Source organism: Pituophis catenifer, unplaced genomic scaffold (assembly GCF_029215685.1).
Source record: "Pituophis catenifer annectens isolate HBS135680 unplaced genomic scaffold, rPitCat1.0.hap2 SCAF_4, whole genome shotgun sequence".
Taxonomy (NCBI): Eukaryota; Metazoa; Chordata; class Lepidosauria; order Squamata; family Colubridae; genus Pituophis; species Pituophis catenifer.
In genome coordinates, this window is record NW_027256884.1 from 64,032,296 (window position 1) to 64,059,925 (window position 27,630).

Sequence of the window (27,630 nt, forward strand, 5' to 3'; positions counted from 1 at the left end):
CTTGTTCTTTTTTTTTAATTTCCTCTTCTAAGTCCTTCCTTTTTTCCCCCTGTTTATGTCTATGTTTATTATTCAGATATATCAAAATACCTCTCATATATGCTTTACTTGCGTCCCAAACCATTTCCATAGATGTACCCTTATGCATATTCATAATGAAAAATTCTTTCATAAAATTTTTACATTCTTTTACATTTTCCTCATATCTAAACAGATTTTCATTTAACCTCCAAGACCTCTTAAATCCCTTTCCATACTCTAATTCCAAACTGGACTATGATCCGTTAAAACTCTTGGACAAATCTTCATCTTCTTCACCCTAGAAAAGAGATCATTAGTAATTAATATAAAATCAATCCTAGAGAAAGATTGATGTCTATCAGAAAAGAAAGTAAAATCTTTTTCTTCAGAATTCCTCTCTCGCCAAATATCTCTCAACTCCATATCATCCATCATCTCAAAAAACGATTTTGGCAATCTGGCACGCGTTGAGATATTTTGCAGAAGCCCCTTCTTATCTTTTTTAGTGTCCAAAACTCCATTCCAATCACCCAATAAAATGCATGATTTATAATCCCATTGTAGTAACTTGGAATGTAAAAGCTTGTAAAATTTTTCCTGTTGTTGGTTCGGTGCATATACTCCAATTAAAAGTATTTTTCCCCTTTTATTAAAAGTTCAATTGCTATGAATCTTCCTTGATCATCTGCTTCAATTAGTTTAGCAATTAAATCTTTTTTTAGGTATATAACTATACCATTCTTCTTCTCAGGAGCAGATGCAACTAAATGTGTACCTAGCCTTGCATTTATTAAATATTTTTGATCTTTCCTTCTAATATGAGTCTCTTGTAGACAGATTACTTCATTTTTAAACTGTTTCAAATAATGAAATATTTTTCTCCTCTTCTGTGGTGAATTTAAGCCATTAACATTCCAAGTCAGAAATCTAGTTGCCATTCTTGGCACTCTGAAGCTTGTGCAGCATTTGCTGGAAATCTCCATGCATTTTGCTTTTGGGCCTTGCTCCTCCCACTGCTTCTGTTTTTGTAGTTTCTTGAGTTGTCATCTGAAGTTACCACACTCTTAATTCTTCTTGACGCTTGGCTGCCACTCGGGTCTGTCTTTGATCCTTAGGTTCTTCTATTTTTTCAAATACCTCCAAAGCTTGTGCTGTAGTTGAAAGTTGGATTAAATCTTCTTGAATAATCAAAGCTCCCCTTTGGGCCTGTACCAACAATTCTTCCTTCTCCCCCTTTCTTGCCCCCTCTGCTTCTGTCTTCCTTCTGGCTTCTGGGGACTGTGGGCATCCAGCTTTTAGTACATTGGTGTAAAAATCTCTTGCCTTCCACACTGAATTAAGACAATATCTTTCTCCTGAATAATTCACCACTAGTCCAGCTGGAACCTCCCATCTGTACTGTATCTGACGGTTTCTCAGTTTTTCCACCAGGAAGGTATAATCCCTTCTGGCTCTCAACAGTTTAGGGGGGAGATTTCTTTCAGTATTAAAACCTCCTGCCCCTGCACTTGAGGTTTATTTTTAAAAGTGGCTTGTAAAATTTCATTGCATATTCTCCTTGTAGTAAAGTAAACTACAATATCTCTTGGTAAATGTTTCTGTCTGGCAACCCATGAATTGACACAGTAAATTTTGTCAATTTGCCACTCAAGATTTGCTTTTTGTTCTCCCATTATCTGTGCAAATGCTTCTGAAAAAATCTCTCTCAGATTCTCTTGCTTATTTTCCTTCAGGCCTCTTATTCTCAAAGCAAATTCCATGTCTCTATATTGTATCATTGTTACATCAGCCTCTGCTCTTTCCATCTTATTCTGAACCTCTTCCATTTTATTTTCCAAATTCACATTAAACTGCTTAATTTCTTCCACTCTTTCATCTAGTGTTTCAATATGGCTTGCCAGACCTTGGACTGCCATGACAATATCTTCTCTAATTTCCTGATTTCGATTTTGAATAAACAGTTTAATTTCAGCCATCTCATCAGCAACATCTCGCATTTTATCCTCAAACGCCGAAGTAATTTTTTTTTCTGTAACAGAGGCTTGTGTTTTAAGGGCTTTCTGCAACATTTCAAGTGTTAATATTGGTGGTTCCGTTGCAGCAGTGAGAGATTGCAATTTGGACGTTTGAGCTGGCGAGCTCCCAGCACTTTTAACAACAGTCTTTATTTGTTTTGAAGCCATTTTTAATTTCAAAATTTAAATTTATTCAGCAACCAGAACAACAGATACACCAAATCCAAAAGTTTCCAATCTTTAAATAATGTCAATCATTTTTTTAAGAACACTACTACAGTCTTTTTGACCTTTAATCTTCTTTCTTTCAAAGCAGGGATCTCTAGTTTTAAACAGGGGCTACCAGCGCTAAACAGAACTTTCCTTTTAACTTTCACTTTCACGCCCCATTAGAGCTCAATCGCCATCTTGGTTTCACTTTCTTCCCTTAATAGCTCAGAAGGAAATAATACACATTTGGAGTTAAAGTTTAGTACTTGCAAATCTGATGTCTCCTGGCTTTGCTCAGCCTGCTTCCAAATCCACTGTTTAATTCAAAGCATTGTTTGCAGGGATGGTCACGGCGTCTTGTTCTGCTTAAAGCAGAATCGCCCCAGATCCGGAGCTCTGTCGGGCTTCCAGGGAGCTCTCACCCTTCGAGCCCCAGAATTGTTCCTGGGGCTTCTTGGGGAGCTCTACCTACGCCCGTCTGCTCTCTTCCTCCCCTTTTCCCAGGGAGAAAGTTTCCAAGCCTCTAGACAGCTGATTTGCGCTGTTCTAGCGGCTTTACGCGATTGCAGGGCTGGCGCTCACAAAAGGAGCGTCTTCAGCGCCTACGTTGCCATCGGAAGTCCGTCTCCTAGATTGTTTCATTGTTCAAATACTAATGTATCAAGGCATCCAATATCAGCAATGTTCACATTGTTTTTCCACCTAGATGTTAACGGGAGATGCATAAGAAAGGATTGCAGCAGAACAACTTATTATTGTTCCTGCAATAATATACACATCAGATGAAATAGTTGCAAGGTACAATCTTCCATCTGTTGGTCTGTTTCAAATTTAAATTAATACAACTTTGTTGTCACCTGCTATTGTTCTGTTTTGAGCAAATGATAATGAATTCTTGTTACGAGTTTGTACAGCAAATTCACTATAGTCTAATAAAATATCTGATGTTTGTGTTAATATTTAATATCATATTTAATTTTGGAGGTTAGATTATCATTTATTTCAAGAAAGGGACAATTTAAATAAAGTTCGCTAATCATGATGACATTAGATGGAGCACCAGTCCTGTTTAAATGCACTTGGACTCTCATAGAAAGATAGGAAAAAAATTATTGTGAGGGTTATGTATAATGCCATTCTAATAAGTATGCTTTGAAAAATGATTATGTAATTGTATAGGTATTCAGATTATTTATTTATGGTATGAAATGATTAAAAGTATTTTATTATGTGTGCATATGCGTGTGTATGATTGTGTGTGTGTATATATATATATGTGTGTGTGTGTGCGTGTGTGTGTAGGTGTATGTATATTATGTTATGTGTTGTATTATATTATGATGTTACATTATGTTACATTATGTTATATTATAAAGCAGAGAACTAGCATAAAAACATGAGTCTTAGATGCGGGGATAATCCTCTGCTCTGGGTTTAACCAAATGAAAACTGTTTCCAAAGTTCCCTTAGTTGTCTGATAGGGGACTCTTGGAAATAGCTTCTAAGTTGCCAGGAATCCATGTCCCCAGAAATAGGGGTATAGTTTTCCTTTGGTTTGTTATTGATCCTTCCATTTCTTAGATTGCCATTGATTTTTAGAATCATACCAAACTTTAATGTACTAATTACGTACTACTCCATTCTGAAATTCAAGGTTGCAAATGTGAGCGCTTTCCTGGACTGCCATTTGTTGCCAATGTCTAATCTGTTACAGCTAAATTGCTTCCTGATTCCCTAGTATGATTGTAACTTTGGAGCAGTATAACTAATATACAGTATATTCAGTGTAAGGGACTTCACTGAGCATATGTTTACAATTTTTGAGATTCTTTCTTATCCATGGCAAAAGTGTTTGTTTGTGCAGCTAAGAGAACCAATTGTTCCAGTGCTCAACCTCTTTACAACCTACTGGACACCAAGAAAAAAAATGAGGTTTGAAGCAACGGAAGAATCTGTATCCTGGAAACTCTATCACTGGCAGTGATAAATTGAATAAAAATTGGATAGATATTTGTATTTTTTCCTGCTCTGGACTTGAAAACCTTCAAGATCCCTTTCAACTCTATCAGTCTATGTAATCTTCCCAAAACCCTTTTCAGATTCTTTCCAAATTACCCCTGAACTATGGGTAGTCCTTGAGTTAGGACTGTAATGGAGACTACACATGAAGGTTGTAATGTTAAATAAATCACGCTAAATGAACGAGCGTCCTCCCTGCTTTCCCCAATGTATTCATTAATCAAATGTGCAGATCATTAAGTACACACGGGGTACCTCAGGGATGGAGAAGACCATGGGAAGCCTAGTACAGGAACAAGACCACCCACTTCCAGCCATCCAAGGCCTCCCCCTACCCATTTTTGGGGTCCCCACAGCTGCTTGGGCCTTCTCTGCTCAACCCTATATCACTGATAGCTCACTTACCTTTCAAAGATCTCCAGAACAGGCTGTCCACATAGCAGAAAAGCAGCTATCTTTTTCTCAGACATTGGCAAATCTGTTTTCCTTAGATCTTCTTATACACATTTGTTTTTGCATTTGTGTGTGTGTAAGAACACAAGATCTAAGAAAAACAGCTTTTCCAGCATTTGAGAAAAAGATGGCTGCTTTTCTGCCACGTGGGCCAGCCTTTTCTGAAGCTGTGCAGATTTTTGAAAAGTAAATGAGTGATCGGTGATGGGGTGGGGAGGAGCACATGAAACATGGTGAGCTATCAAAGCAGTTTGTGGAGATCCAGCAGAGCAGGGTGGCAAGGAAAATAGGCAGGAGGCACATTACAGCTTCTCCATGATTGCTCATAAGGGTGAATGGCTGCTGTTTTGCTGCAACATATGTAATTTTGGAGTAAGTACTTAAGTACGTAAGTACTTTGGGGATATGTGTCATAACTTTGAACTAAGTAAACTGTCATAATTTGAGGAGTATAAAGCATTTTATGCTTTATACTTCTCATCCCCCCTATATTTATTTCTGTGCATAATGGTTTCATTTTATGACGTTAATTATGCAGAAATAATGTAGGTAATGCGGGTCCAGCTGGATGATCACTGAAGGACCCTCTTTATTCATAGTATTGTAAGAAAGAAAATGTGCTTGTTTGAGAGAAGCAATTATATCCAGTTGAAACAGTACAAAGATAATGAGAAATTCCTTTCAAGTAGAAACATTCTACAAGAGGGGCCCCTCAGTTGTCAGAGATAGAGACATTTGGTGATATACAGTTTGTTTGTTTTTTTTTTATTAATTTTTTTATTCATTTTATATTTTAAATTACTAACATTACAAATAACATATACAATATTTCACCCTGTGCTATACATAAGAAAGGAAGATTTGGTTCTTCGGATATATCCTCATGATCGCCAAAATCCACGTTCTCGGGGTACAGGTACTGAAGCATCCAATTTTCCCAGCGCATAGTCCACAAATGGTTTCCAAATTTTCCAGAAAATATCTTCTTTATAGTCACCATTTCTAATTTTAATATCACATGTCATTTTATCATTTAAAGCTAATTTCCACATTTCACAATACCATTCTTCTATTCTAAAATTCACATCTAATTTCCAATATCTGGCTATTATAATTCTACCCATTATAATCATAATTCTAATCAATTCTTTCTCATATTTTGTTGGTTCTATTTCCTTAATTATCAACAGTAATATAGTTTCTGGTCTCAATATTATTGCTTTCCCCATCATTTCAAATATCATTTCCTCCAATTGTTGCTAAAACTTTTTAACTTTATCACATTTGTACCACATATGTTCATAAGTCCCTAATTCCATGTCACATCTCCAACATTGTTTACTAATTTTTTTATCCATCAATGACAATCTTAATGGAGTCAAATACCATTTCCAAACAACCTTATAATTATGCTCTTTAATCCTTACAGATAAAGTCTTCATAATTCTACTCTTCCAATTCACGTTCCAATCTAAATCTGATATTTTAATATTAAGTTCTTTTTCCCAATTCATCTTCATCACCCTTTGTGGTTTTCCATCAAAATTTATAATCTTATATATCTTACTAACGAGTCCCTTTAGCCCAATTTCATCTTTCATAATTTGGAATACTAAATATTCAAATTCAGTTTTACTTCTACTTATCGAACAATTGTCCCTTACCTTCTTAGTCCATTTTTCTATCTGTATTTTTTCAAACCAGCCTAAACCCAATTTTTCAATGATTTCTTTTTTCCTCCTTTCATTTTCTGAAGTTTTTAACCAATCTATTATAGTTTGTATATTTTCATCTTCCATTACCCTATCACGACTTATATTAGTTTTAATCGGCCAATTTTCAATTGTCTTCCCTAAGAAAATTATATCTGGAATTAAAATTTTAACAAATTTGTTCCAAATTTTACTCAGTCCCTTTAACCAATAGCTATTAATTACACATTTTGATTTTGCTTTATCTAAAAACCATGTTGAGCCAAATCTCTTGATGTCCTTTAATTCTAAATCTCTCCAATGACTATCTTCACCTTTAAATATTTTTACCACAGTCCGAATAGCATAAGCCCAATAATAATTGAGTAGTTTGGGGATTCCTAATCCACCTTCCTTTTGATTTTTATACCACATTTTCTTCACTAAACTAGGTCTTTTCCCACCATTGCAAAATTTATCCAATTTCTTCTGATATCCTTCAATATCTTTCTCTGTCAAGTTTAACGGTAACATCTCAAATAAAAAATTAAACTTTGGCAACAACATCATCTTACACATTGCAATTCTACCAAACCAAGACAACTTTATCATTTTATATTTATCTATCTTTTTCTCAATTTCATTCATCACCACATCATAATTTAATTTTTTCATTTCTTTAACTTTGAGTGAAAGTGTTATGCCCAAATATTTCAATGTTTTTTTAATCCTTATCCCAAGTTGTTCTTGCATATTCTCCCACTCCTTACCATTATTATTCATTAATAATTCAGATTTTGACCAATTTATTTTCAAACCTGTCATTTCCTCAAATTCTTCCAAATGCTTATGTATCTTTTTCAAATCTTTCTCTATATCTTTCAAAATAATCAAAGTATCATCCGCATACAGATTTATCTTATATCCCTTATATCCCTTATACCCTTCAATTCTTCATCTTTTTCTATCATTTTAGTCAAAATTTCCATAACCAATAAAAATAATGTTGGAGACAGGGGACATCCTTGTCTTGTACCCGCTTCCAATCTTATCTCTTCTGTCAGCCTTCCATTCACCTTCACTCTTGCACTAGTTTTTTGATACAGTTTTGAAATAACATGTATAAACTTATTACCAAAACCTAGTACCTCAACAATTGTTTTAATAGTTTCCCATTGTACAGAGTCAAAAGCTTTAAAAATATCTAATGATATTATACCTATTTTATCAGCATTATATTCAGCAACATCTATAATATTTAATACTCTTCTGACAATATCACTCATGTATCTACCCTTCACAAAACCTACTTGGTTATAACTTATATATCTATCTATAAATCTACTTAATCTATTACTTATAATGGCAGTAAATATCTTTGCATCTTGATTAATCAAAGAGATGGGCCGATAGGGCTCAATCCTTTCTAAGTCTTTATCTGGTTTAGGGATTATAGATATCACCGTTCTGTTCCATGACAACGGAACTTCTCCACCATGTAAAATTCTGTTAAATAGTTTTTGCAATTTTGGTATTATTATTTCCTTAAATTCTTTATAAAACTCAGCAGGTAATCCATCTTCACCTGGAGCTTTCCCTAATTTTATTTTTTGTATTACTCCATTAATCTCATCTTGTGTTATATCTTCTTCCATTAAATCTTTATATGTTTGGTCAATTTTCACAACATGTTTTTCTAAATAGCTTCTCAGTTTTCCCCGATCAATTAATTTTTTCGAATATAAATTTTGAAAAAAGTTCCTGACCACTTCACATTTTTCTAATTTTTTATAGCGTCTTATACCCTTATCATCTATCAAGGCTCCAATTTCTCTCTTCTCTCTTTTATTTTTCACCATCCTTGCCAATAACTTAGAGTTTTTATTGCTAAATTCAAAAAAATTCCTATTTAAATATCTCATATTCTTTTTTACCAATTCTATATCTTCTTCTATCAATTTATTTTTTAGCAAATTTAATTCCTCCAAAAAAAATTTTTCTTTAGTAAGCAAAAATTGATTTTCCAATTCCTTAATCTGGCTTTTATCTTTTTCAATTTTATTTTTATAATTTTTATATTTTCTGCTTGATAACTTGATACTTTCCCCTCTAAACACTGCTTTCATCGCATCCCAAACAATTTCAAATTTAACCTCTCCATTATCATTCAATCTCCAACATTCTTCCCATTTTTTAAATATCCATTTTTTATCTTCCTCATTTTTATACAGTTTTTCATCATATCTCCAACAACTTCCTTTTTTCTCAAAATTAAAATCTATTTCCATCGTAACTTCTGCATGATCAGAATCCTTAAAAATTCCCACATCTATCTTATCCACATTATTCAACAAATCTTTAGAAACTAAGATATAGTCAATTCTTGAATATGTATTATGTATCTTAGAGTAAAAAGTGTACACTCTTTCAGTTCCTTTCACTTCTCTCCAGACATCCACCACACCGTTTTGAAACATCCATTTATTTAAGGTCCCCATTTTATTTGCTCCTCCACAACGAGTGGGGTTAGTACTATCTATTTTATCTCTAATTAAATTAAAATCCCCAGCCACAATTACTTTCCCTACACTTTCGATTTCCAAAATTTTAGTTATTTTTTCAAGAAATTCTTTTTGCTTCTCATTTGGTAAATATAAATTAACCAGTGTCACTTTTTCCTCGTTAATATTTCCCACAATTATTACATATCTTCCTTCTTCATCCACAATTACTTGTTCTTTTTCAAAATATACCCTATCTGATATCAATGTAGCAACTCCTCTAGCTTTTGAAGTTCCAAAAGATTTTTCATAAATTTGCATACCCTTTATATACATTTTATTTGAGTCTTCAGATTTCTGATGGGTTTCTTGCAAAAATAATATATCTGGTAGGTCTCTTTTAATTTTAAGTTCCAATTGTCTTCTCTTGATCTGATTCCCTGTACCCTTCACATTCCATGTCATTATTTTTATTAAACCCATTTGTGATATACACAAATATAACATATAACATTCTACAAGAGGGGCCCCTCAGTTGTCAGAGATAGAGACATTTGGTGATATACAGTTTGAAGGTTAAAAGAGACCAAGGATGACCACATGAAATATCAACAAGAGATAATTTGAATCTATGCTTCAGTGATTTACAAGAAGAATTATGACTGTTTGGCAAAGATAATATAATTAGAAAAATGTCATTTGATGTAACGAATGTCTGCAATGATAAAACGGCTGAGTTAACAGAATCCTTTGTCTTAGAAGGGTATAAAACCATTGCAACTAAGTTCTGTCTTTGTTCACAGCTTCATGTAAAACTGGCTCTGAACCTATTGCGCAATATACTGTCTCTGACTAACCTAGAAAAGTTGTGTTGGTCTAATTAATCCACAACAGAAAGAAAAACAAATAATGACCTGCTTATTTTATGGCACTTCTTTAAAAAAATGACAAAGAATGTTTTAATAAATATTCTACAGTAAATTAGAGTAACATCAGGATAAAGCATCTTGTGCTCATATTAATTTTTATTTCCTGATTTCATGCTTTAAAATATTATTATTATGTTTACAACATACTGCAAAAATCACACAAAAATATTATTATCACTGGAATATATGCAGTGGTGGGATTCAAGTAATTTAACATCCGGTTCTCTGCTGTAATGATTTCTTCCAACAACCTGTTTGCCAAAGTGCTCCAAAAGTTAACAACCGGTTCTCCCGAAGTGATGCAAACTGGCTGAATCCCACCACTGAATATATGTTAGTGATAACATATATTGTGTTAGAAAGATATATTTTTCTGAAATAACCTATCACAGCAAAATATTAAAGCTTGGAAATAAAAAGTAATGAGCATGTTCCCCTCTGCAATTTTTTTTTTTTCAATTTCCTAGTCTAGCCTACAGCCTTAAGATTTCGTGATGGTGCTTTCTGATCTGAGGTTAGCTTAATGCCTGTGCAGCAAGTCAATTTTTTTTTGGGGGGGGGAGGGGAGGTTATTTTTCAGGCTTGTTAGTATTCAGACATTTTCAAAGTGCTCACTGACAGATATGGGGTTCTTTCTCAACTCAATCTTCACCACAGGATTGTTGAAAATGAAATGCAATTATAACTCTGAAAAAGGGGATAAATATATAATATATAAATAATGCATTTTGTCTTTTTTGAAAATTACTCTTTATCTCTGCAATCATTTTTGTTTTTGTTTTGTTAGGGGGGAATTCTGTGGCAATTTATTGACTGTGCAATTTTTGATGCCTGCAGTAGTTATCTAAGTAATAAAAAGTAAAGTATAAATAGTATAGTAAATAACAATCTGGTACAAAATTTGTATTTGCTTCAAAACCTTTCAGATAAAGTTTCTGTAAGTAGAAAACAAAACTTCCATTTATTAATTACAAAAGCTGTCCATCCCTATTATAAAATTCTCCATAGAACGAAACAAACCTACCTAATAATTAAAAAAATAAACATTAAACATATTAAGTATTGATGGTTTCAATTTTTTTTTTTTTTTTACAAAAGCGTCTTCATTTATTCAGTTCTTACCTTTTCCTAATTTCTGAATCCACAACAATTTGCCTCTTCTTGGGAATTGGCACTTGTGGGAGCTCCTCTTTACCATGTTTAACCAGGATCTGCTCTCTGGTGGTCACCATAGTCACAGTTTCCATTACTGTGGTCTGTGTTAGTGATGTTTGAGTAGCAGCAACAGCTTGTGAAATCTGTGAGAAGTATTGAAGCAGAGGTCACACATTACCTGAAAGGCTTTAATTAAGATGTTTAGAGTGGTAATAGAAAATAAAGAGAAATTGTTCTTTCTTGTTCATGAACTTCAGAACAAAACAACACTGTATTGTACTGCAACCAAATTGTTTTATCTGACTCATGCTAGGTGAATAAGACATGAAAAAGTCAATATTAAAATGAGAAGCAAACTCAAACAGAATGTATTGTAGCACATTTTGTACCAAGTAAAGCACAAGCAAAAAATACAAAGGATTAATTGTATAAGGCAAATTATACAAATATACATATTTGGATACTCCTGCCCCCCTTTTAATATAGCTACTTCACCAGAGAAAAAGCAAATGTTTTTTTTAAACTAAGATTTTTAAAAAATCAGTTAAATCTTCACAAGCATTTCATTTTATTTTCTGTTTCCATGTTTATTACTGAAGTTATTATTTAGAGAACTCAGTGGAAAAAGATGTATTCCTGATGCCATTTCAAGATTCTTTCCTCCATCTTAGAACAATTATTTCTTTGTCTTCTAGTAAAAAAGCCGAGAGCACCAGCCGAGAGCCTAGGGTAGGGGTGGGGCGGTGGCAGTTGTTATTAGGGAGACCCAGGTTCTGCGGGAGGTCCCTGTTTCGCAGATAGACGGGTGTGAGTCCCTCCTCATGAGATGGGGCCCTCAAGGGCAGTTGGGCCTGTTGATTACATACTTATCGCTCAGCTGCATATCAACGGCCCTGCCCGGGCTGCTCGACGTCCTATCGGGGCTGGTGGTTGAGTTTCCCAGACTTATTGTGCTGAGGGACTTCAATCTGCCTTCTCTGGGTGGGGCGTCGGGAGCGGCCCAGGAGTTCATGGCTTCCATGGCAGCCATGGACCTGACTCAGATAATTCAGCGTCCGACCCATGTGGGGGGACACACGTCCGATCTTGTTTTTGGTACCCTGCTGCGATGCCTCGAGGGGTTGGGGGTGGGGAGCACTGTTCTACGGTGGTTCTCCTCCTACCTCTTGGGGCGCTCACAGGCAGTGTTGGTGGGGGGGCAGAGATCGGCCCTGAGGCCCCTCACTTGTGGGGTGCCCCAGGGGTCAGTGCTCTCTCCTCTTCTGTTCAATATTTATATGAAGCCACTGGGGGAAGTCATCCATGGTTTCGGGGTGAGGTATCATCAGTATGCTGATGATCCCAGCTTTTCATATCCACCCCGAACCAGCCCAGTGATGTCCTCAACGTGATGTCCCAGTGCCTGGAAGCGGTACGGACTTGGATGGGGAGAAACAGGCTTCGGCTCAACCCTGCCAAGACCGAGTGGCTGTGGGTACCGGCATCTTGGCTTGAACAAGATATTCCAACTCTGGCTATAGGGGGTGAAGTGTTACCCCCTGTAGATAGGGCGCGTAACTTGGGCGTCCTCCTGGATTCACGGTTAAATTTGGAAGATCATGTTATGACCGTGATCAGGAGGGCATTTGCTCAGGTTCGCCTGGTGTGCCAGTTGCGCCCTTATTTGGACCGAGATGCCCTACACATGGTCACTCATGCACTCGTCACCTCCCGTATTGTCTACTGCAATGCTCTCTACATGGGGCTGCCCTTGAAGACCACTCGGAGGCTTCAGCTGGTGTAGAATGCAGCCGCGCAGGTAGTGATGGGAGTGTCCCGACACTTCCATGTTACACCTCTCCTGCACGACTTGCATTGGTTGCCGGTTGCCCTCCGGGTGAGATTCAAGGTGCTGGTGATCACCTATAAAGCCCTACATGGCTTAGGCCCGGGATATTTGCTGGACCATCTGCTGCCAGCAACAGCTTCCCATCGCCCGGTGTGCTCTCACAGGGAGGGCCTACTCAGGGTGCTGTCAGCCAGACAATGTTGGCTGGCGACCCCAGGGAGAGAGCTTTCTCTGTAGGCGCACCCACCCTTTGGAATCAACTCCCTCTGGAGCTCCGGGTGGCCCCCGACCTTCGCTCCTTCCATCGTGGGCTGAAAACATGGCTATTTCATCTAGACTGATGGGGTTTTTAATAGAACTTTTTTTTTTTAAATTGATTTATATGCCGCCCTTCTCCGGAGACTCAAGGTGGCTTACAATGCGTTAAGCAATAGCCTTCATACTTTTTGTATATTTATACAAAGTTAGCTTATTGCCCCCACAAACTGGGTCCTCATTTAACCTATCTTAGAAAGGATGGAAGGCTGAGTCAACCTTGAGCCTGGTAAGATTCGAACCTGCAGTAATTGCAGGCAGCTGTGTTAATAACAGGGTGCTTTAGACCACTGTACTACCAAGGCCCTTAACTTAATGGGGTTTTATTGGATTTTTTGTCAATTTTATCACGGACTTTGTTTTTAACCATCTGTTTGTTTTGTTTATTGTTGTGAGCCGCCCTGAGTCCTGTGGAGATAGGGCGGCATATAAATCCAATTAAATAAATAAATAAATAAATAAATAAATAAATAAATAAATAAATACAACAAAAACAATAAAAGGCAGGTATTCTCCCTCACTGAGGCAGGACATGGAAGGATTTTTTTCTACCTCTTTCATAATTCTCAGAGCAAGTTCCACCTATCATCTATCTATTCATTCATCTGTCTGCTTAGCACCAAAGCCTTCTATTCATATTGTCTGGGTTCCAAGTAATACACCCATAGCAAAAAGGACTCCGAGGCAGGTAGATTCCTCAAAGAATAGTTTTATTGGACATATCATATTGGCACAGTCTGGTGAAAACCAACTCTGAATGTTCTTGTGGTTTTCACCTAATTAAAAGTAAAAGTTTTTCCCATTTCCCAAACAATCAGTCACATGGTCCAATCTGGTTGCCTGGTAACTTCACTCCTCCTCTCTACGGCCACCTGTGGGAATGTCCTTGGTTCCCAGGAGAAATTATTTTGTTTTGGCTACAAAACCCCAGCTATTTCTATTCCCCCCTCCCTATCCCTCAGCTCCAGTGTGGCAGCTTAGGTCAGCTTAGCTTCAGGGTTGAACCCTAACCCTTAATTGAAAAGGACTTCCTGCAAAGAAAAGAAATCACATAGAGGTTACTCAAGGTTCAGCCTAACCTCCCCTTCCTCTCCCTGGAGGGCCCCTAGGTTTCTGGGGGTATTTGTCATGAAACTGTTTGACCAATCTATCTGCCTTCACATCCCAGTTTTTGACCCAGGTGGCTTCGGTGGGTACCCCTTCCATTGCACTAGGTACTGCAACTAGCCCCTATGTAATTTAGAATCCAGGATTCTCTTTACCTTGTTTCCCCTTGCACCGTTATTGGTTTCAGGGCCCAATCTACCAGCCTGATCTGAAAGCCTACTGCCGGCTTTTTTTTTTTTTTTTATTGCAAAAGTTTTACAATTACATTTTCACCCCTTTCCCCCCCACTCAACCCACCCCAAACTTCCCAACCTCCCTAACCCTCCCTAACCCTCCCCTCCCCCTGGACCTCCACACAATATACTCATGTCAGGTAAAAAACCCCCCTTAGTATAAAACTTATATAAAACTTGAACCCCTCCCTCCCCTTTATAAATTTTTTTTTATCTTCATTACATTGAAATATTACTATCTTGATATATCATTTTCAAATGAAAGCTATTTGATACTTCCTAGTTTGATATTTGTTCTGAACGTAATCTATCCACTTTTTCCATTCCCATTCATAAGTCTCTTGTGAACAATCTTTTAAGTATGCTGAAATCTTCGCCATCTCTGCAAAACTGGCCATCTTCAAAGTCCATTCCTCGATAGTGGGCAAAGCTTCATTTTTCCAGTATTTACCTATCAACAATCTTGCTGCTGTTATCATATACAATATCAATTTTGTTTCACCCAATGTAAAACCCTTAACTATACCCAATAAAAACAGTTGTGGAGAAAATTGAATTTTTTTCTTCAAAACATTCTGCATGACCCACCAAATTTTTAACCAAAAAGCCTTAACTTTCCTACAAGTCCACCAAACATGATAATATGTAGCATCTAAACAATCACATCTCCAACATTTTGGCTGAACATTAGAGTACATACACAACAATTTTTTGGGGTCTAAATGCCATCTATAAAACATTTTATAGAAATTTTCCCTCAAATTCTGCGACTGTGTAAATTTAACGTTCTGAACCCAAATTTTTTCCCATGTTTCCAGCATCACTGGTTCTTCAAAATTTTGTGCCCACTTAATCATACAATCTTTAACTAATTCAGTTTCTGAATCCCTTTCTAACAAAACATTATAAAGCCTTTTAATATGCATTGGACCTTTCTCTTTTATGTGTCTAACCAATTCTTCCTCATGCAACATAATTCCAGTTTTTTGGTCCTCTTTCCATCTCAATTGTAATTGATTATATTGTAACCAAGTTAAGTTAATCCCTTCATCCAACAGTGTCTGTAATGTCTTCAACTGCCATCTGCCCGCATCTGTAAAAAGAACCTCTTTGTATAAACCCCCCCCGAGTGACATTATATTTGTATTCCACATAATATGACCAAGATCCAGCCATAGCGGTATTTTATAATCCCATTTGAATCGGTGCTTCTTCCAAACTCTCATCAAAGAGTCTCTAAGTATATGGCTTTTAAATACTTTATCCACTTTGTTATCATAAAATAGGTAAGCATGCCATCCAAATTCCAGATCAAAACTTTCTATGTTCAATATTCCAGTCTTTTTCCTTCCAAACCAGTCACTTGTTAAAGTCAAAGCTGCTGCATCATAATATAACTGTAGGTTTGGAAGTTTAAGACCTCCCCTTTCTGGAACATCTTGCATAATTTTCAATTTCACTCTCGGTTTTTTCTCGTTCCAGACAAACTTATTCACTCCAGTTTGCAACATTTTCAGTTGTTTATCACTTTTAAGCACTGGAATCATTTGAAACAGAAAAAGAAATCTTGGCAAAATGTTCATCTTAACTGCTGCTATTCTTCCAAGTAGAGACAGCTGCAGTTTTTTCCATGTCTCCATATCTTTCTGCACCTCTCGCCACAACACCTCATAATTATTTTGAAACCATTTCATGTTTGATTCTGCAACCTAAACTCCTAGATATTTTACCTTTGGTACAATCTCAAAACCTGCCCTCCTTTCAAGCTCGTGTTTACGATCTTGTGTCATATTTTTAACTATCATCTTAGTTTTTTTCTGATTCAATCTAAATCCTGAAACTTTACCATAGTCTTGTATAATGTCCTTCATCTGGATTATTGATTCCATTGGCTGTGTTAGGGTAACGACCAGATCATCTGCAAATGCCTTTATTCTGTAATCCTCTTGCCTTATCATTATACCTTTCAAGACATTAGAGTCCCGTATTGTATTTAACAAGACTTCTAGTGTTAAAATAAATAACAATGGGGACAGCGGACATCCCTGTCTTGTTCCTTTTTCAATTTTAAACTCTGTTGTCAAACTTCCATTAATAATAATCTGTGCCTTTTGCTCTTGGTAAATTGCTGAGACCGCCTGTATAAATTGATCCCCAAAGTCCATCTTTTTTAAAGTCTTTAGTAGAAAATTCCAGTCCACTCTATCAAAGGCCTTCTCTGCATCCAGGAAGACCAGCACTGCAGGGATCTGTTTATTCTTCTCAAGATATTCCAATAAGTCTATTACTTGCCTTACATTGTCCTTCATATATCTACCCTCGATAAATCCCGCTTGATCATCATGAATCACCTTTTGAATTACTGGCATCAACCTGTTGGCTAATACTTTTGCATAAATTTTATAATCAGTATTCAGAAGAGATATTGGTCTATAATTCTCCGGTTTTTTTGGACCTGCTTGCTCTTTTGGTATCAGAGAAATATAAGCTGTTGTCCATGATGGGGGTATTTTACCCCCTTGTTGAATATTACAAAATAGATCTCTAAGTTGTTCCACCATTTCTGCTTGCAAATTTTTATAATACACTGCAGTCAATCCATCCGTTCCAGGAGCTTTAGCTGTTTTTAATTGTTTAATTGCTACTATTATCTCCTCCTCTGTTATAGGATAATTCATTCTTTCCTTTTGTTGGTCGGTAATTTTTGTAACTTTTTTATTATCTAAGTATTTTTCTATAAGTCCATTCTGCACATCATCTTTAGCATATAGTTTAGTATAATAATCCACAAAAGCTTCTTTAATTAATTTTTGTTGAAAGATTTCTTCCCTCCAACATCAATACTATCAATAGTCTGTGTACTCTGCTTTTTCCTTAATGTGTAGGCCAACCATCTGCCCGGTTTATTTGCATTACAAAATGTATTATGCTTCGCATATTGTAAGTTTGTTGCAACTTGTTCCGCCATAAGCATTTGAAATTGGTCTTTCAAAAGTTTTATAACACCACGTATTCTTTCATCTGTTGGGTTTTTAATAAGTAGCTGTTCTTTGTTCTTTATTTCTACTTCCAATTCAGATCTTTTCTTTTGTCGAATCAATCTATGTTTAGAGTTCATGTAGATAAGCACCCCTCTCATATAAGCTTTGCTCGCATCCCACACAATTTCAATTGGGGTACCTTTATTCAAATTTATTTCAAAAAATTCTTTCAAGTGCTTTTTAAGTTCTATTATATTTTTTTCATATCTGAACAAGTTTTCATTTATTCTCCAAAAACATCACTCAATCTTGCCCATCTCGATTTCTATCCAGATGGGGCTATGGTCTGCCGGCTTTAATAACTGCTGTGAAAGACCGGATGCACTTTCCCTAACAAGCGAGGGAGTTTAAGCTGTACCGTAACAGGGTTGATTATTTTCACTATAGGGAAAGGCCCTATGAACTATGGTCCTAGTTTTTTGCTAGGGAGTTTTAATTTTAGGTTCTTCATTGAGAGGTAAATCTTGCTCCCCACACGGAATGGCACTTGGGGGCTGCAGCATTTGTCGGCTTGTATTTTATGGATTTTTGCCACTTCTTGTAAAGCCTGCTTAGTGTTTCTCCACGCCTCTTTCAGTGACTCCATTCATTCATTTAGTGACATGGATGAGGGGGGATCCCTGGAGAGTTCAGGCATCGGGACGAATTCCATGCCACTGGTGACCTGAAAAGGGGTCAGACCAGTGCTGCTGAAAAGGGGTCAGACCAGTGCTGCATTGCCTTATTGTATGCCACCTCAGCGAATGGCAGTAACTCTGCCCAATTAGACTACTGATAATTCACATAGCACCTCAAATACTGTTCCACCATGGCATTTGTGCATTCTATAGTCCCATTGGTACTTGGATGAAATGCTGAGCTAAACCCCTGCAAGGACCCAATGGACCTAATGAACTCCCTCCAGAATTTAGCTGTGAATTGGACCCCCCCCCCTATTGGAGATGATCCTGTGGGGAACACTATGCAATCTATAAATCTCCTTTATGAACAGTCTGGCCAGCTTTTTCACTGATGGGAGCCATAGGCAATTATGAAATGGGCTTGCTTTGACAACAAATCTATTATGGTCCAAATAACTGTATTCCCCCCACTCTCAGGGAGCTCAAAAATGAAATCCATGGCAATCTCCCCCCAGGGTCAGGATGGATCTGCCACCTGCTGGAGCAACCCTGGGGGTTTCCCTGGCCTTTTCTTCATGACTGCACAAATGGCATAGCTTTTGACATAGTCCTCAATGTCTTTCTTCATCTTTGGCCACCAAAATTGCCTTCACACCAAGTGCAGAGTTTTCAAATAGCCAAAGTGCCCTGCCTGCTTAGAATCATGATTCTGCTGGAGTACTTGGAGTTGCAGGCTATTGGGCAAATACAGCTTTGAGCCTTTCCAGGCTAGTCCATTTCTTAGGGACAGGGCTTCTTTGTGGTCGCTATACCATGGGTCGCCTGGCAGTTCATCCCTTAGTTTTTTGGTCATTCCCCACCCTGTCTGCAGTTCTTTGTCATCTGGCCTGCCCTCTGGTTATGACTTGTGAGGCAGGCTGAGAGGGGGAAATCATAGCATGAACCACCTTCTCGGGTTTACTATTGTACTGTGATTTGTATGATAGGGCATCTGCCAGGAAGTTTTTCACCCCTGAGATGTATTTTAGCTTGAAGCTGAACCATTTGAAATACTGTGTCCAATAAACTTGCTTTGTGGGGGGTCTTTGTGGGGTTTTGAGTGCCTATAGGTTCTTATGATCAGTCCACACTTCAAACAGGACATGATTGCCCTCCAGAAAGTGTCTCCAGGTCAGTAGGACCCATTGGACCATGCAGGCTTCCTTCTACCACACCACCCATCTCCTCTCAGTCTCTGTCAATTTTTTTGGAGCTGTATGCACAGGGTTGCAAGTTGCTGTTGGTATTCCTCTGAAAGGAGAATGGGCTCCTTGGCCAATGAGGATTGGCTCCTTGGCGAATAGGGTCTTTAGTTCCTTGAATGCCTTTTGGCATTCTAAAGTCCATTTTAGGGGTTGCTGAGGGCCTCCTCCAGTCTTTAACAGCTCGGTGATGGGCAAGGCAATTTCAGTGAAGGAGGGAATGAATTGCCTATAGAAGTTAGTAAATCCCAAGAAGCTCTCAAGCTGTTTTCATGTGTGAGGGGGTTGCCAGTCTAGGACCACTTTAACTTTAGCTGGATCCATTACTATGCCCTCATTTGACACTTGGTAGCCCAGGTAGTCCAGGCTAGTCTTGTAGAATTCACATTTTGACAGCTTTGCATATAATTTGGCCACAAGTAGCTTTTTCAACACCTGGCACACCAATTTAACATGCTCTTCCAAGGTCTCAGTGAAAATGAGAATGTTGTTCAGGTACACGAGGACTCCTTTATACAGGTGCTCATGTAGCACCTCATTTATCAGCTGCATAAAGACTCCCTGCAAGCCAAAGAGCATTATTTTGAATTGGAAGCTCCCTAAGGGACAGTTGAAGACAGCTTTCCACTCGTTTCCTTGCTTAATTTGCACTCGGTAGTATGCCTCTCATAGGTCTAACTTGGTGAACACTTTTCCCTTGGTTAGGTGTCCCAGCATGTCTTTCATGAGGGGAAGTGGGTATGTGTTTTCCACATATATGGCATCAGTTCCCCTAAAATCAACACAGAGCCTATTCAACCTGTTTTTTTTCTCTTTAAAGAGGACTGGGGTGGCTACCCTGGATTTAGATGGCTGTATGAACCCCCAGGTCAGGTTGGTGTCAATGTATTCTATTAGTTCTCTTTGCCTTGCTCCTAGTACGATTTCTATGGAGCAGTCTATAGGACAGAATCACTGCTTCTGTCATTTTTGGTGCCACTGGATCAGCTCCCAGTGCTGGCCCATTTCTAATCCTATGAGTTTGCTTTGGTGAGGACCGTGATGGGGACTCCTCCTATCAGCGACCCATCAGCTTGCTTGAAGCGTATGGGGTTGGCTAGGGGCTTTGTCCTGATTCCTAGTGGTGATTTTTTCAGTTTGGCTGACTCTGAGGTCCTTGCTTGTGCAACAGAGGCTGGAGCCAGGCACTCAGCTGCTCAGTGGCCTTGCTGGCCACATCAGAAGCATTTAATCATAGAGGCTCCCCTTGGCTGCTCTTTCCTTTGGCGGGGCTGGATCACCGGATGAGTTGTCACCATTCAGGTTGACTTTTGAGGTTCTTATTGGCCAATCCTCCCTTCTTGTGCCAATGGAGCTCGAGGTCCATGGTCACTGCCATCCAGTACCACTCGTGGATCCAGTCGGGAACCCCTCGGCAGATGCAAGTGTGAAGCAGCTCCTTGTCCAAGCCTTCTTTAAAAAAGTAGACCAGGAGTTGCTCAGACCATTGCTGTAGCTTACCAGCAACTTTCTGAATTCTCAAACACTGTTCTGTCCTAGGCTTCCTTTATCTCTGTTGACATGCTGCCAAAGACCTAATTGGCAATTAACTTTGTAAGGCCACATGGAGCACAGAGTCAAAATGGAGCTTCAGAATTTAAACTGACCAGAACAAACAAAATTGCTTCCTGCAAAGGCTCACATGCCTTTGCCACTCCTTTATGTCTTATAGGAGGGGGCAATCATCTCCAAGCCCTACTCCTGAGTCATCCCTTTTGTCTTAACTCTTCTTGCCTTCTGGCAGCTCTACGCATGCACGCACTGGGAACAGGCTCCCCCTGTTCCTCTGCCTCGCTGATGTCTGACTCTGGAGGCTCTGGAGGCAGCACATAACTCCCAGATGGCCCTGGCCCCCTCTCTGCCTCAAATGCAGAGCCCTTGTCCGAGCCTTACCTGGACTCCAGGACTGGTCCATGTTCCTCCCCAACCTCCTCACTGTCTGACTCTGCTGCTAGCTCTGCAGGCCACCGGCAGACCACAACAGACGTACTCTTTGGCTGGGCAGCCTCTTTGCTTGATCTCCTTGATTTCCTCCTCAGCTTCCTGGGCTTGGGATTCATCCTTGAATCTGGTCCTCAGCTCCTGCAGGAAAACATTGATGCTTCCCAGGTCTGACACATCTTTGTCATACAGTTGGGTCACCCACTCTGCTGCTTCTCTTGTTAGGTTGTCAATGATGGCCAGGATTATCGCTATATCATGGGGGTAGTCACCTCCATACTCATCAATGTGGGTCCACGCCCTGTTCATGTAGAATGCCCATTTATCTGGGTCTCTGTCGAAGGTAGCTCTGAAACGTGAAGGAGCGGCAGCCTGGGCTGGCAGTGGAGGCAGTGGTGGTACAGCTGTGGGGGTCCACTGAGCTTGGACCCAGCCATGCCCTGGTTGGTAGGCCCAGCCAGGTGGCACCTGCCAATTTGTTGTTTTGTTTTGTTTTTTTGTTTTTTTAAAACAAACATTTAATACATCAGTCATTCCTTCCGTGTGACATCTTAGTGTTGTCTCCAATTGTTCTTCTTTTTGTTATTTCTTCTGTCTTCATTCTCATCAAATCAATTACAACAATTCATCACTAACAAAATATTCTGATTGTGACATTTTTATACACAAATATTAATTTACTTATTTGTATCTCTTTTCTAACCAATAGAAGAATTGATTCTATAAAGTATTCTGAATCTTCTCTTTCTTTAATCATCAGAGTCAATCTATTCATTTCTGCACAATCTAATTTTTTTTAATTACTTCTCCTTCCAAAGGTATTTTCTCTGCTTTCCAGTGTTGTGCATAAACAATCCTTGCAGACATTATTACATGTATAATCAAATAAATATTTTCTTTGCTATTTTTTTCTGGCAGGATACCCAATAGGAACAGTTCTGGTTTTAAATCAATACGTTGATGTATCATTTCTTCCAGCCATATCTTAATTCTATTCCAATAATTTTTTGCTTCTGGACATGTCCACCACATTTGGTAATAAGAACCTGGTAACTGGTGACATTTCCAACATTTAGCTGATTTATCTTTAAACATTTTTGCCAGTTTCTCAGGGGGCATATGCCATCTATAAAACATTTTAGATTGATTTTCCTTATATGCAGTAGACATTGTTAATTTATAATTCCTTTCCCATAACTGTTGCTGTTAAGGATATTGTTGTGTTAACCAACCAGCAGAGCGTAGAGCACAGGGAAACGGTGCTGAGAGCGATGAATAAAATACATACAAACTGGTTTATCAAAGTTTTTACTTTATAGTGAAGAACAATCTCATAGTCTTTAAACAATCCAAGTCTTTGCCAGTCAAATCAGTCCAGTGATACAAAAATCTTCTTACATACAAAACAGCAGTAGGTAATAAACAGCAGCACATACACACTGGTAACTGGTCACGATGATAGCATCTCCACACACGATGGTAGCATATCATCAATGACTACATTTCAGCTCTCTTCTTAAATACAGTTACAACAGAGCTTATCCAATTAGGATACAATGAGTCAGCATTACAATGACTCAGCAGTACTTCTTAAAGTCATAGAATACATATTCATGTTTTTTTTTTTTAATTTGATTTATATGCCGCCCTTCTCCGGAGACTCAGGGCGGCTTACAATGTGTTAAGCAATAGCCTTCATACTTTTGTATATTTATACAAAGTCAGCTATGTTAAAGTCATAGAACACATATATTGTCCATATATTGCCTGGACAACCTGTTAGGCTTACACCATATCCTAACAGTTGCCATTTATCTAGAACTATTGAATGTCCAAAATTCTTTGCCCAGGCTATCATTGTTTCCTTTACTTGCTACTCCTCCAGTTCAATGCCTAGTAAAAAAATATAGATTTTTAAAATTAATTTATCCACTGTTCCCATGAGTATCCCACCCAACTCTGTTTTTTCTAAGTTAAAACCATATAATTTAGCATCTTTTTCATATCTTGTTTGCATCTGCATGTACATATACCAATCCATCTCCTTATATCTAACAATATTTCCAATATTAAAAACATTTGGATGTATCAAAGCTTCCATTGTTGATAACCATATTGGTATTTTCAGATAATATTTATCTTTGACCTTCTCCCATACCAATAGCAATGCATTCCTTATATAATGTCTATGAAAATATGTATGTATCTTATTTCTACCATACCATAAAAATGCATGTCATCCCAATTGTAAATCATGACCTTCCAGGGTTAATAGTCTTGTATTTCTTAATTCAACCCATTCCTTCATCCAAGTCAATGCTGCTGCCTGGTAATACAATTCCCAGTTCGGTAACCCAAATCCTCCATGTAGTCTCATGTCATGAAGCATTTTTATGCTTATTTTTGCTTTTTTCCCTTGCCATATAAATTTCCTTATTATCTTATTAAGCTGTTGAAAATAAGTCTTTTCAATTTTTATCGGTACTGTCTGAAATATAAATAATAATCTTGGTAATATATTCATCTTTATTATTGCAATCCTTTCCATTAGTGACAATCCAGGGAGGGTTGTTCAATCAGTACTGTAGGTGGGAGGGGCAGATATGGGGGTAGCAGGGGGCCATATCATGTTTCGGGAGTGCGCACTTGCTACCTTTGAGCGATTGTGCACTCCGGTCTCCAATGCCTTTCTTGTTCCCCAGGTGGTTCAGATCCTCAGGGCCTGGACCTCCGGCTGATATTATGTAACCCCAGGTCTGTGGTAAATAAAGCCCCCCTCATTTATGATCTTATTCAGGAGGGGGGAACGGACCTGGTGGGTATCACAGAGACCTGGTTGGGCCCGGAAAGGGGGGTGACCCTTGTAGAAATGTGCCCACCAGGTTTCCGGGCATTCCATCAGCCGAGGACCCAGGGGAGGGGCGGGGGGGGGTAGCGGTTGTTATTAACGAAGATCTATGTCCGAGGGAGACCACTGTTCCTCAGACAGCCAGATGTGAGTCCCTCCTTGTGAAGTGGGGCCGTGGGATGCAGGTGGGCCTGCTGATCACGTACCTGGCTCCCTGCTATGTGGCAGTGGCCCTGTCCAAGCTGCCTGACGTGATAGCCGGGGTGGCGGTTGATACCCCCAGGCTAATAGTCGTGGGGGATTTCAACCTGCCATCGGTCGGTAACACGTCAATGGCAGCCCATGAGTTCATGGCTTCCATGATGGCCTTGGACCTGACCCAGTTAGTTCAAGGCCCTACTCACATGGGGGGACACACTCTGGATCTGATTTTTGTCTCTGGTCAGTGGCAGAATGATCTGGAAATAGGGGATTTAGTTACATAACCCTTGTCATGATCATTCACTCCTTCAACTGGATCTTCGAACCGCTACCCCTCGCCGTAGGGAGACGGAACCGGTTAGATGTTTCCGCCCCAGGCGCCTGATGGACCCGGAGAGGTTCCGGACGGAGTTTGAGCCATTCCTTGAGGTTCTGGCTCACGACTCGACTGAAGAACTAGTGGCTGCCTGGGACAGGGTGGCCACTGGGGCTTTGGACCGCATCTGCCTTTGCAGCCTCTGACTCGGCGCCGATCTCAATTGGCTCCTTGGTTCTCTTGAGTAGCTGAGAGAGTTGAAGTGTCAGAAAAGACGCCTGGAGAGCGGTTGGAGGGCCAGCCGTTCCGAATCTGACCGAACACTGGTGAGGTCTCATATTAAGACCTACCTAGTGGCGATCAAAGCGGCAAAATTTAATTATTTTTCTGCTCTGATTGCGTCTGTGGATAATCGCCCAGCTGCCCTGTTTAGAGTGACCCATTCCCTACTCCATACAGGAGCGCGGGAAGACCCCTTGCAGGGTAGGGCTGAGGATTTTGTGCAATATCTGCATGACAAAATCACTAAGATTCGGGAAGGCTTGGACTCCAACTGGATGGGTTCAGATGGGGTAATGGAGGTCTTGAGAGTGTTAGCTGGGAGGAGTTTGACCTTGTGACTCCTGAGGACGTGGACAGGATCCTGGGTAAGCTGAATGCAACCACATGTTTGTTGGACCTGTGTCCCTCCTGGTTGGTGCTGGCTTCCCGGGAGGTTACACGAGGCTGGCTCCAGGGGATTATTAATGCTTCTTTGAGTGAGGGTTTCTTTCCCGCCGCTTTGAATGAGGCAGTGGTGAAGCCCCTCCTCAAGAAGCCTTCCCTGGACCCGGCTGTTTTATCAAATTATCGTCCTGTCTCCAACCTTCGTTTTGTGGCAAAGGTTGTTGAGAGTGTGGTGGCACAACAGCTTCCTCAGCACCTGGATGAAGCGGACTATCTAGATCTGTTCCAGTCGGGTTTCAGGCCTGGATATAACACAGAAACGGCATTGTTCGCATTGGTTGATGATCTCTGGAGGGCTCGGGACAGGGGTTGATCCTCTGTCCTGGTCCTGTTAGATCTCTCGGCGGCTTTTGATACCATCGACCATGGTATCATGCTGCGCCGGCTGGAGGGGTTAGGAGTGGGCGGCACCATTCTACGGTGGTTTGCCTCCTTCCTCTCCGGCCATACGCAGTCTGTGTTGGCAGGGGGGCAGAGGTCGATCCCAAGGCGCCTAGTTTGCGGGGTGCCACAGGGGTCAGTCCTCTTGCCCCTCCTGTTCAACATTTATGTGAAGCCGCTGGGCGAGATCATCCGTGGCTTCGGGGTGGATTTCCATCAGTACACTGATGATACTCAGCTCTACATTTCCACCCCGGGCCACCCCAATGATGCCCTTGAAGTGATGACCTGGAAGCCGTATGGATCTGAATGGGGAGGAACAAGCTCAGATTCAACCCTTCCAAGACCAAGTGGCTGTGGTTTCCGGCGTCCCGTCATAGTCAGTTGACTCCATCACTGACTATTGGGGGTGAGACCTTGACTCCCTCAGAGAGGGCTCGCAACTTGGGTGTCCTCCTGGACTCACAGCTGTCCTTAGAAGACCACCTGACGGCTGTTGCCAGGGGGGGCTTTTTATCAGGTTCACCTGATTTACCAGTTGCGTCCCTTTCTGCACCAGGACTCCTTACGCACAGTCACTCACGCCCTCGTCACCTCCCGTCTGGACTATTGTAACACTCTCTACATGGGGCTCCCCCTGAAGAGCACCCGGAGGCTCCAACTGGTCCAGAATGCGGTTTTCCGGGTGTGATTCAAGGTGCTGGTTGCTACCTTTAAAGCACTCCATGGCTTGGGACCTGGGTATTTACAAGACTGCCTTCTGCCACCAATAGCCTCCCATCGACCGGTACGCTCCTACAGAGAGGGGCTCCTCCAGATGCTGTCAGCTAGGCAATGTCGGCTGACGACCCCCAGGGGGAGAGCATTCTGTGGGGGCCCCTACCCTCTGGAATGAGCTGCCCCCAGAGATTCGTAGGATTCCCGACCTTTGTACCTTTCATCACGCCCTAAAAACATTATTATTCCAACAAGCAGGGCTGGCCTAATTATTTTAATGGGTTGTTTTATTAGAGTTTTTGGCCAATTTATTTAATTGTTTTAATTGCTTTTAATTTTTATATTGTTATGGTTTTATTTCTGACTGTACACCACCCTGAGTCCTTCGGGAGAAGGGCGGTATAGAAATTCAATAAAATAAATAAATAAAATAAATTGAAGGTTTTTCCACTTCTCCAAGTCTTTCTCAATTTGTTGTTTTAATCTATAATAATTATCCTCTTTTATTGTTACATATCTTGAAGTTAGATATACTCCTAGGTATTTAACTTTTTTCCACCACTTGTATATCTAGATTCTCTTCTATCTCTCTTTTGTGTTTTTCTGTAATATTTTGCACCAGAATTTTCATTTTATCTTTATTTTTAGACCAGACACCTTTCCATAATTCTCTATTTGTTCTAGTAATTTTGGACCTGTTGTTTGTGGTTCCTCCAAGATGAATACTAAGTCATCTGCAAAAGCTTGAAATTTATACTCTTCTTTTTTTATTTTTATCCCTTTTATCTCTTCATTTCACCTAATATTTCTGTTTAAAATTTCTAAAGTCAAAATAAACAGCAATGGTGATAAAGGACATTCTTGTCTAGCGCCCTTCATAATAATAATATTTTCTGTCATTTCTCCATTCATCATTATCTTAGCAGATTGTCTATCATAAATCGTTTTTACAGTGTTTATAAATCTATCCCCAAAGTCCATTCTCTGCAGTTGTTCTGTCATAAATTGCCAGTTCACATTGTCAAAAGCTTTTTGGGCGTCTAGAAACATCATCGCCATTTGTTTTTCTGAATGTGTCTCAT

General features: G+C 39.5%; 1 protein-coding gene across 7 annotated transcripts in view; it reads right to left on the reverse strand.

The window, feature by feature from the left end:
- The window catches only part of DMD (dystrophin), a 2,096,968-nt gene that overhangs the window by 1,309,824 nt on the left and 759,514 nt on the right, over window positions 1-27,630 (reverse strand). For all 7 annotated transcript variants that reach the window (XM_070944209.1, XM_070944203.1, XM_070944204.1 and 4 more), the window contains exon 16: window positions 10,962-11,137. In XM_070944209.1, coding sequence (XP_070800310.1) covers window positions 10,962-11,137 — 176 coding nt within the window. The remainder of the gene's footprint in view (window positions 1-10,961; window positions 11,138-27,630) is intronic.